This window comes from Panulirus ornatus, chromosome 50 (assembly GCF_036320965.1).
Source record: "Panulirus ornatus isolate Po-2019 chromosome 50, ASM3632096v1, whole genome shotgun sequence".
Classification (NCBI taxonomy): Eukaryota; Metazoa; Arthropoda; class Malacostraca; order Decapoda; family Palinuridae; genus Panulirus; species Panulirus ornatus.
Genome location: NC_092273.1, coordinates 7889964 through 7902019, shown reverse-complemented (window position 1 = coordinate 7902019; position 12056 = coordinate 7889964). Strand labels below are relative to the sequence as shown.

General features: G+C 32.5%; 1 protein-coding gene across 2 annotated transcripts in view; it reads left to right on the top strand.

Moving 5' to 3' along the window:
- LOC139764565 (tumor protein p53-inducible protein 11-like) overlaps positions 1-11844 on the top strand; it is a 449602-nt gene extending 437758 nt beyond the window's left edge. For both annotated transcript variants that reach the window (XM_071691348.1, XM_071691349.1), the window contains one exon: positions 4871-11844. In XM_071691348.1, the coding sequence (XP_071547449.1) occupies positions 4871-4944 (74 nt within the window). In that variant the 3' untranslated portion in view covers positions 4945-11844. The remainder of the gene's footprint in view (positions 1-4870) is intronic.
- The last annotated feature ends 212 nt before the right edge of the window (positions 11845-12056 follow it).

Here is a 12056-nt window from a genome sequence, read left to right as displayed (position 1 = left end):
TAGTGTTGTTTATACCATGATTATATACCACTGTGAGAATTGGGGATTGAAATGCATGTATTTTTGTAATTCATTTGGATGTGTTTAACAGATATTTTCAGTTTTGAGTTTAAACTTCATTTGCATCATGAAAATGTAGAAGAAACATTCAAGTTATTGAAGTTACTCATTTACTGTTCATAACTAGTATGAAGCAACCAGTATGGTAATTTGCTAGTGATTTCCCCTAGATCAAACTGCTGAGCACTTGACAGTACAGTGTGTAAATGAAATTCAGTTCATTCTCTTATTTGGTCAGATTTTCTGCAGTAAAAAATTGATAATTTAGACTTTATGATAAAAGATTTGCTAAAAGGACAAGTCATTATACTTTACATACCTACAGACACTAAAGAAAATAATACTGTAATTTCACAGATCAGTTGTGTCGAAAAAATATTTTTTAAGTTGGGTTCTATGTGTACAGTGCTTCAAAATGGTAAGGTGAAACTGTAATTTATGTTCACAGTTTAGTGAGAGGGACTTGTTGATAGGTTAAATGTTAAATACAGTAAGTTTAATTTGGTATTCAAAATTTACTGAGGACTTTATGGTAAGAAAGATGTTCAGTACTACAAACTTCAGGTTAATTTACATTATCTTAGTCTTTGAAACTTTAAATCATGAGTTCAATAAGACAGGTTCAGTGGTATATTATATATTGAGGAGAGTCATATATTCAAGGTTCAGTAGTACATTACATATTTAGGAGACTCTTATAATCAGACAGTTGCAGGTTTCATATACTAGGAGGAAATTAAGTACAAATAACTGGAAACCATTAAACTTTTTCCTTGAATTATACTCTTGGATAACGGATAACATGCTGGGACCTTATTACAGATGATGCATTCATAACCACATTTATGATAGCTGCTTAACAATGTCTAACATAAAGTGCAAGAAGGAGCACGTAAAGAGCTTCAGTCATATTTTCTTCTTAAAATGACTCGGACAGCATTAAGCATTTTTACGCTTAGTCTTGTAACCATGTGCAACCTCCACATTTCATATGGACTTAAAAACCTTTCACATTAGTTTATTTACTTGATTATTTGCTGATGAGTAATAATAAAAGTAATATTTGAAAAGAAATTCCTTTGATGAAAAACATTTCCAAACTCAATCAATGTAGGAATGCATTAGTTTGGTTTCAGGAATGATTGAAATTTTGCTTGTTCTAAAACTCCTGTAATCAAAATCATGTGTTTTGTATCTCTTCCTTAGCACAGAGTGCTCAAGTGAGCACAGGGCTAGAAAACCGTAAACTTTTCAATAATATTCCTACTTGTTTTTTTATGTTTATACTTATATGTGTTCTGATTTATACCAAAGAAAAGTCCCCATTATTAGTGCAGATGATTATTTCAACTTGCAATCATTAATGATCTTACAGCAACAGCTACATTCTTGGCTGGTGGTATAGAAGCATCATGAGGAAATACAAAAGTTTATTTTGCTGTCCAACCACTGGAAAAACAGTACAGGAACACATTAATCCTTAAACAGAGTGAAAGGTTGATATTATATAGATATAGACCAAGAGAATAAATGCATTCTGAAGAGAGAAAGAAAAAAAAGTTAGTGACTGTTGTAGACTATGAGTGATGTAGTGAGGTCACGTGTTTATGGCCAGGCAGAGGGGTGCCAAAGATAGCCTCATGGCATTTCTGTGTGCTGTGCACAGCACTGAAGCCTATATTTGGGTAAAGAGAAGGTAGGCAGGATAGGTTTGTCTAGCCCTGTGCTCACTAGAGCACTCTTGTGTTAAGGAAGAGATACAAAACACATGATTTTGATTTAAAGAGTTTTAGAACAAGCAAAATTTCTGTTAACAAAGCAACCAGTCTAAAAAAATGTTCTGCTTATCTTTTATATGGCTCTTAAATTCATTTTGATGAAGAAAAAGACAAAAAAATTGAGATATCCCAGAAAACATATGCTTATCGAGATTCTATTCATAGCTTGCTTCTCAAAATGCACATTGGCTGGAAGTGGATCATAAGTATATATTATTTATCATGTCACAGTTGTGCATCATTTGTTATTATGTATAAGTTGAATCTTTTTGTTTTCTCTTCAGATTCATAATCTACAAACATGACAAATCCAGAGTTATATAAGACAAGGCATTGAATGTTATTTGAGTGTTTATTTTTATTTGAATTAGTGTAAACATAATCACATTCTAAGGTATGGCAGTATGATAAGAATTATACTAGAAGGAGCTGCCAGTTGGAAGATTAAAGATATTATTTTATATCATATAAACAAAACTTTCACCATTAGCTTTTAGTTAAAGCAGTGAGTATTTGTATGAGTACGGTATAAATATTGAGAAAAATATTTATCAGTGTGAGTATTTAGTGTTTCCTTCAGGGATGCTCTGAGTGGCTATTCTATATCAAAAAGAGACTGTTTGAATTAGTTGTCATAGGCACAAGCGTTATCTAACACTACAGACCAAACTGTCTCACTTTCTTGCCAAAGTAGCCCCGACCCTTATTTTAACTCATCATCCAAAATGGGCATACATTTCATTTATCCAACAGAAAATAGGGTTATTCACTGGAGTTGGAATTTCCCTGAGTTAGTATTTAAAACAGTATCATGATATTGTTCTTAAAATCGAGTACCTCACTTCTAAACAAACACATTTTAGAGGACACTTCATAATTATTACTTCACAATTCAAGGATATATACTGAACAGACTCTCCGTAATGACCTATATCTTTCTCTGATCTGCATACACCTCTGGTGACTAAGCAGAAGCTAACAGATTTTGCATATGTTTCCCTGGCTACTCCCACTTGATCAGTTTCTTCTGATATATCATTCCAATGTGAAACAAAATTTGTATGCAAATGACATCTTATATCTCAAGCATTCCTTACGAACATTAAGCTGCAGATTTGAACGTGGTCCTCCATTACAGTGGCAAACCTAATAGAGAAATTACTTTCAACTGATGTGTGAATGTTTACATTTAAGAAGGCATCCCTTAAGTATACCTTGCATTGGTTTTGGAGGCTTGTTTACCTCCACAGCTCAAACAGAGATCAAACTGTATTTTTGTTCCTCAGATCATTCATATTTTGTGAAACACTGGCCTGTATTTCTCCATATCGTCCACAATTTGGCTGGACAGATAAACCTTGTAGATAGATATCTATCCAATGAGTTAATGCTTTCCTGTAATTGGTTCACACTTTTTCTACAAGTTGAAAATAATGAGCTGAACAGTTGTTATTAATGTTTAGTTGTCATAATCGTGGCATCTTTTGATTTCATTTGTGTTATATTCAAGTTATCTATGCACATCATGCTAACAGTTGATTTTTGTGTGAAGATTGCTAATCACACTTTTCAGGAATTTCCACATGTAAATCATGATGGCTGTCAGTGGGTGTTCCATAAATGAGTCTTTACTCCCATTTGTTCTAAATACATTGGATTTTTTACCTGTGGCAAGAGGTTGAATGATCTCTGCACATATTTTAACTTTACAGTTTCATTTGCCTTGAAGGGTGATGTTGGTTTACAGTAGTATTCTAGCCTGGTGAGTGTATGTGCCCTGAATAGTCATCAATTTTATGTGATTCATCTTGAAAGTTCAGAGAATTCAGCCTACAGACTCTTTTGATGAGGCAGTAGTTATTCTTTAATGCTTGCTAAAGGTAAGGCTTTAGGCATAATTATGACTAGGTTTTTATCAGTTTCTCATCTGTGATAATGATGATGTTTATGTCTGGTATTCTTTTAAGTTTTTATATCTTAAGTTGCTCCATAACAAAGTGGTTGAAACTCACCTCCCTTAAACTAAGTAATTTGCAGTGGCACTGGAAAAATTTTTAAAGTTCATTTGTAGATTATTTTAGTTTCCTTTGTAGATGATATAAAGCTGTGGTTTGTGGTTCCATGAGATCTGATGATCTTCAAAAGGAAGCAAACAGAGAATGAACATTTAGAAATGGGAAGGGATCTTGGGTACTAAGGAACTTGAGTTCAGTGTAATATGTTACATCATCCCTCTACTTGTGGCATGAAATTCAAACAGTTTCTAGTTAGAAATTCAAAGAATGGTTACCCAGTTCATCCATGAAAAGAAAATGCCTGTTACCTTGGACACAAATCTGTGAAAAATAGCTTATCAATAAGGAATAGGTGTCATATTTCTTCCGTAACTTGCATATTTTTTGTTTATTTGTTTCTGGTGTTTGTGTTTTTAGGCTTATCTATGTATTTGTAGAAAGTTATCCATTTACATATATATCATTTTCTTTAGAATTGTGTATGTACCTAATACAACTTGTTCACAAATCTTTTCCTTGTCTTTGTGATAGAAAATTTGGTGTATCATAAAGAACAGCATTACTGATGTTGCTTTTTCAGCATGAATTGATTATAGTATTTATTGCCTTTTACTGTTTAACAGTACATGATTTGGAATCCCTTGCATCATTACACTGTCTTGTTGGGTTGATGTTTCAAGTTAACAAAAAAAATTTTATATATAGTGTGATTCAGTGTACTAATTTGTTGTTAATTGTTCATGCTTTATCCAAGAATCAGATGGTTTACAAAAAAATACAGATACAGCTGAAAATCAACCTAACTTTTGTAAGATGTAGACTGAAAGGTGTCTCTGTATTCCTCTTTTGCTCATTAATGCATCTGTTATTAACAGTTTGTATCAAAACATGTTTCATACTTTACTTGTAATAGAGCATCAATCTTGATAGTAGATGTACTTCTGGTGTTAGTTGTTATATGCAGTATTGAGTTGTACCTCAGTGTGTTGGGCCATAACTCTGTGTCTTGCATTTCAGCTGGTTACGCTCCCATACGCGGGCAGAAACCAAGTGGCTTCCGACAACCCAGCCATGGCCCCAAAGAACATTGAGGAATGATGGCTAAGCAGCTGTGTTGCAGAGGGACTTGGGCCTCTAAAGAAGGGTCGGATCCTGTGATGAATAGGGAAGGGGTTTGGTGGAAGGGATGGGAATAAGGTCTGCCTAGCACAACTGAATGTTGGGAGCCACTGGTAACTGTTGGATGATAATTGATACAAGAGAGTATCAGAATGCTATCAAGTCTTTTATGATACCACTAAAGAAAATATTTCATAATCTAAGAACAGTTAAAACCAATTATTTTGGCCATTAATGAAGTTAGGCTACACGCAATCCAGGCTGTGACATTTTATGTCCAGTAATATACAGTAAAATGGAAAAAGGTTGGGGGATCTAAGTGCTTTTATTACTGTATAATGAATGAGGTGGGTGCGACTTGAATTGCTTACACATTAAAGTGTATAATCTGTTCCCATCATTATATTAGCATTAAGTCTGATTGGTTCATTTTCCCTGAAAATTAATAGAACCACTTCCTTCTTATATAAATGAATAATAATTATATACTGTATTTGCAGTGGCCAAAACATTATGCTGCAACTTTTGCATTTTACCGCATTTTCACTGCCTGTAGGTTTAATGCAGATCTTGAAATTATAAAAAACTTTTAATGTAGTTGTTATTGGACTCTGCCTGCTCAAGGTTATGTTGCAGATAAAAAGTAAGCTTTGATGAGTTTGTATCATTGGGAGTATAGTCTCAACAAAGAACTTCTCAGTGCAAATGAGTGTACATTTCCCACCTAATGTAGGTTATGCAGCCTTGGGCTGCAGAAGCCTTCAGAAAGGTCCTGTTGTTACCCAGGGCCTTTTTCCAGAGAATCTTGCTGTCCAAGTCTGCATATAAATCCAATAGCAAGGAAATGTAGACTTCTTTTGGAGTGATGAAGTCTTTGACAATATTGTACTTCCAGTGATACAGCCTCACCCAAGGTAACTTTTTACTTGTGGTGTTGCCTCTTGCAGGCACAGTCTGCTAACATACACACACACACACACACATTTATGCAGACAAAGGGGGAATATGTCTATAAGTAAGATGTGATATATGAATAAGACTAAGTCTTTATCACTTTGAACTACTAGACTTCCAACATGTTAAGTACATATGTTAAAATTATGAAAATGGCATCATTATTCTGAATCCAAGATGAAGTACAAGGCACTGGTTTGAATCAAGTAACTCATTTTATCACTTTAATTTGTCTCAAACTCAGTTATGTAATTAATGACTAATGGCATTGGTTGAGAGCCAAAACTAATACTATTGTTTAAATTATAACAAAGACTTTATTGAAATATGTTTGGTATTTGAATTACAATAATGGCTATTTTTAGGACCATCCACCTCATAAAAGAATGACCAAGTCTTGAAAAAAAATTCATTTAATTTTCTTTAAGCAATAACTTTATTTGAGTTTGTGTTAATCATCTGATCAAATTGCTACTAAAAAGGCGTTAAGTTGAATTATCATTGAATGATTGTACTGCAGTAGATAGCTTTGATGTGGTAGTTGTTAAAGTATAAAACGTAGCCATTCGAGACAATTACCGTTAATGGCTGAGCCTGTATGTGATTACTGTATTGTGAATGCTTGTTCCTTTGTCATCACTGTTGATGATCAGCATTGTTCATCATTGTGGTTGGGTAATAATGAGAACTGTTTTAATTCTGTAGTTAATCATTAATTATCTGTTTTTGTTATTGTCATTTACATTATTATGTTACAGGCAAGATAGTGGTTAATAATTAATCACTGATATATGTAATTCTTAAGAATTCTATCATATTTTGACTCATCAGGCTTGTCTTGTTTATGTAGATACAATATTGTGCCAAAAATTGACGTATTAATTATGGTATGATGTTTTTTCTAGTCAGAGTAAATACTTTTTTAGAATGTATTCACAACTGAATCTCTCCTTAATCTGGAAAGAAAATTGTACTGATGTAAAATTGGTCTTTAAATCAAGTCTTTTTTTATTATAAATCATGTATCTCTTAGTAAGGTAATACAGTTATGGACAAGGAAGAATCAGTTAGTCTGAGCCCACATGAACTTGTGTATCTATTTGTATGCACACTATGGCAGCCCTTTGCCCTGTAACCAGCATCTAAGATAAAGTGTGAAGGTGTATTTCTTGTGCACATAGATAGAAACTAATGTGCAAGATGATTTACTAATAATCTGTGAACCAAAATCATACATCAGCTTTTTAAGTATTAGGGACATTACATGGATCTTTGGAAGTCTTTTGAACTGGACCAGGGAGGATATTTTTCATACATAAGGCAAATGCTATTTGGAAAACATAGACAGTGGCACACACTCACAGAACAATAATTCTTATAAAGCATAAGAGGCAAGCATGATCTGAGGTCCTGAGGAATGACTGTGCTTCATTTCATTTGTGTAAACTCAGATTACTTAACACATATACTGTATTCATATAATAAGACCTATATATTATTTTTTTAAACTGTAAATCTGTATTGTGCTAAGGGGGCTTTTGACTTCACTAATATGTAGTGAATTGGGGCATTCTCTATCACTATGGTAATAAGATTCAGAGATTATTACTAAGATTGGAAGAATGACATAGAAACTAGAGTAAAAACTGAGTTTTATGTAAAATGTACTTTTAATTATGAAAAAAGTCTCATTATCCAACTTCCAGGTACCTGAGTATTTCAACTACCTGTCAGGATTCATGCAGAAAGTGTGGTTGTCTGGCTTTTACACCATTAAAAGGAAGTGATAATCTTTTATGAGATGGTCATCAGAGGCACTGCTCTTCAAGTACCTATATCTACTTTTCTTTACATTGTGGGAGTCTCTTTTCATTTCTCGGTGGCTGCTTTCAATGGTATTGAACTTTATCTGAAAATATGTCACCCTTCACATCAAATAAGATGATGCAAGTACATTAAGTTCATTGGGAAGTAATGAAAAAAGGGGTAATTTAATTTTAACTCTTGAGCTGAAATTTAGCATTATACAACATAACAATGAAAAAGGTAAGCCTTGGACTATACCATGCTATGAATTTGAAATAGATGAGACGACTTTAAAGGAAGCTCCACTCCTTACACCTTTGTTGCGTGATTTTAAGAGTAACTTCAGCATCTTGTATGATGAATATATATGCAATATGGTATTATATGATTAATTAATCTTGATATCTTGTAAGCTTCCATTCTTTAATATTTCTATAATGTGTTGTTAAAGGTTTCTAGGTATCTGATTTTTCAAGTTAACTGACTTGCATCAGGTCCCAGCATAGTTGGATAATCAGACTTTTGCTGTAATTAGCTACCTTTTCATGATCACTGTTTCCTTTAACTGTGTTGTGTACTTATAATTTTCTTGCAGAAATGCTTAAAAGATGCAAAATTGAGATATATATTTACTTTATTTGCTATATCAGAATATTGTATTGTCTTATTTACATACTTTCATTAGTAGATGTTTTCTGTTCAGTATCTGATTTTTATTGAATAAAGTTACATATTATTAGTGTTCATAATTCATTCATATTATTTCAGCATCTGTTGAGTATGGTCTATTGGAAGACTTTCAGTTATTAAGCTCCTAACTGTACTTATTCCATTTAAAGATTTTAATTCTATCATGAGTTCATTGCTTTTTATACTCTTACCATGAATTTTATAGAAGGATAATTCCTAATGTACAGCATGTTGTAATATATAAAGAGGAAACTGTTCTTGATACATGACTTTTTAGATATTGTCATAACCAGGATAAAGATGATATATAACTTGCTGATAGTCTTGGGTCTGCAGTGAACTAGTGATTCTACAATAAAAATTGATAGTTATTGTGACAATGCATAACTGGAATTTATGGCTTAACTATAAATTATATATGCTTACCCAGTGCTGTTCTCAAAACTTCTTTAGCATGGATAAGGAGCATGAATGTGGCAGTATTAGCAGAATATGCTCCTGTGACAGGGTGAGATGTTATCAGCCTTATAGAGGATATCTGGGGATACTTATTCCCTGTAAAATATAGGGTAACTTAGCCAAACTGTCATCTCTCCTTAGGCTGGCAAGAGCTTGCTATGTCACACAAAATATTGCTGTCTTCTTCTTCCTGCAAATTGGACAAGTCATATAAAGTTTATATTCAGATATTTGTATAATTAGATTAAGATGAAATCCCTCAAATACTTCATATAATCCTATTGTTTTTTACATATTATATCTAATTCTGTATGTTTGGATATCAGTTGAATTACTAGAGCTAGTGATTAGAATATAAAGAGCTGTAATAATATTTCATATACTATGATAATATAAGTGTGTAAGTTCAGTGAAAAGTTATAATGTAATAGAGGCACTGACCTCTCTCTTGGGATACCCCCTTTCTCCCCTCTGAAGCATTTGATAGCATAACATTTTCATTGCAGAAAAAAATTAAAGAAAGTGTCATTATAAAAGTGCTGGGTGGCTTAACTGAAATCATATGCTGTATGAACAGCAATATGTCCATGCTTCTGGACAAATTTGTTATCATAATATAGGTTTTCATTTGCAGTATAAAATATTTTACTAAATATGATGTACATCAGAGATTGAATTCATACACTGAAATGTGTATTGTATTTTACTTACCATCTCTGTTTACATAATTGGGATCTGGGGGGTATCACTTGAAGTAGGCAAGTACACAAAGTGTATTATACTGAGCCCTTTATAAGGTGTACCCACTATGGTAATTCACCCTTACTGTATGACTGTAAATAAGTGTGTAATTATATGAATATGTGAGATGTAAGCATAGAATAGGACATAATTATATAATTACAGAATGAAATATGCTTAAGTAATTTTGGGGAAATTTATTAAACACGTGAACCAAGAATTATTATTTATATTTTATGATATATTTAGACTTTTAAAAATCATTAGATGTTTGTTTTTGTAGATTTCTAAAATGCTCATGAATATGAATAGAATATCATTTTAAAAAACTGTATTTTCTAAAAACAATTCAATGTACCATCTCCACAGTGATCAAATGAATAAGTAAATAGATATATACATATTCACCCAAATCTTCAAGTTATTGACTCTGTTTACAAATACAACATATACTTTAGTTTCACAGGGCATCCAACCATATTTCACTCATAGTCAGTTGATTTCTATTCACATTATGCATACATAACTTAACATTTGTCATCTTTAGTGTTATCATCAGGCACTATTGATCTTCAAGTAATTTTTCAGCAATTCTCTCACTTTAACTTTATTTATGTTTAAATAAGCATTCATTTGGTGTACATCTACAGTATCTTTTCTTATAACTGAATACTTTTCACTATTACACCGTGATATCATTCACCTTTCGCACCTTATGATCAGAAACTAAATTCAGTTACTTGGGTTACAACTTATAAAATTTCATATGTTTTTAGTGTATTATACAGTTATTGAATTTGTTTATTCTTTATTTCTTCAATATTTCAGTGCAATTCCACTTGAGTATACATAACATCTACCAGATACTATACAGGTAATGCTCTTTTGTGACAACTTTCTATTTAACCTATACACATGATATTGCTATATGATCTAAGCTTATGGGGTCCTGTAGTGAAAATTAATCCTGTATCATAATGTACAAGAATGATGAGAGTCCTCTAAAGTTTATGCCAGCTAGCCAGTGGGAATGAGAAATTTTATGTAGGATTTTTTTTCCATTTCATTTGTGCAGCCAAACACCCAAATGATGAAATAGTTTGATACTTAAAAAGCAAATTATGTGATTTCTTTTCTCTTGTGATGGAGATTTAAATTTACCCTACAGTGGATGCAAAGTAACTTAAGTAAACTCTTCGTATCAGATGATCAAAATGTTTATCTGAATTATCCATGTTTGATTTAACTGTACAAGTAACTGTATTCTGAAGTGGACTTAATTCTCTGTATGAGCCATAACTGTACTTCTTCATGTAGCACATGAGTAATTATCTGTGTGGGTGACAGCCTAGAACCAAAAGGGTCCTGAAGGTGATACTGTAAAATCAAGTCTCTATAAGATTATGTAAGGTTGCAGGATTGGTGTACAAGAAAAAATGCAAACACATATGTCTGTGAGACAGATTGTAAAGTTACATGACCTGTATTGCATACCACTGTTTAGAAAATCAGTAAAGTGTGTCACTTTGTAGTATAGTTAGCAAACACAAAATGTTACTGTAGATGTATCCATCTCTTTGTAAGGTGTATTTAGTGGCCATAAGTGTGTAATCCACCATCTGTCTCACTTCAAAGCTGCTATTGCTTGCACCATGAAAATTATGTGCACAAGGCCCTTGCCCCTAGTCTTTTCATCCTTCTCAATTTGTATTGTTTCTTACATTATCCTTGTACTATCATAAAGAGATATGTAACTCATCAGATTGATATGATTAGATTTAGTTAATGAGTGTTTTAAAGGTATTTATGTGAATTTTGTAGATTGCATTTAGAGGAATTTTCATCCAAAATCCCATCAGATAATAGTATGTTGTGGATATATATATCTAACCCCACTGAAAGAAAGTTTGTAAAATAAAAGCATTATCATAATCTAAACTTATTACATTTGAATTAACCTTTCTAAATGCAGCAGTTCAAATTCATTATATATAATGTTTTGCATTACAAACTTTCATTATATATAATGTTTTGCATTACAAACTTTCATTATCAATGTTTGCATCATACAGACTTATATAATATATATGAAAATGTAATTTCTTAAGAAATATCTATCACCCTTATCTTTGCAGTGTTAACATGAAATGAGGATTTTTTCACACCAAGTTCATAGGTCAGCAAAGCAGATTGTAGTTTTACCAAATAAAGGTGGAAGACATTGCATTTTTATCATTTCCATTCATTTGTGGTCAGTACTCCAGTAGTTTATGTTGAAATTTCCTTGCATAATTTCATAGTACATAACACTTGCTTAAGTATAACATAAGGAAGCCAAGTGAGGATATTCCATCTAAGGCTCAGCCCTCTGTTCTTAATGCTACCTCGCAAACGCGGGAGACAGCGGCAAAAAAAAAAAAAAAAAAAAAATTAT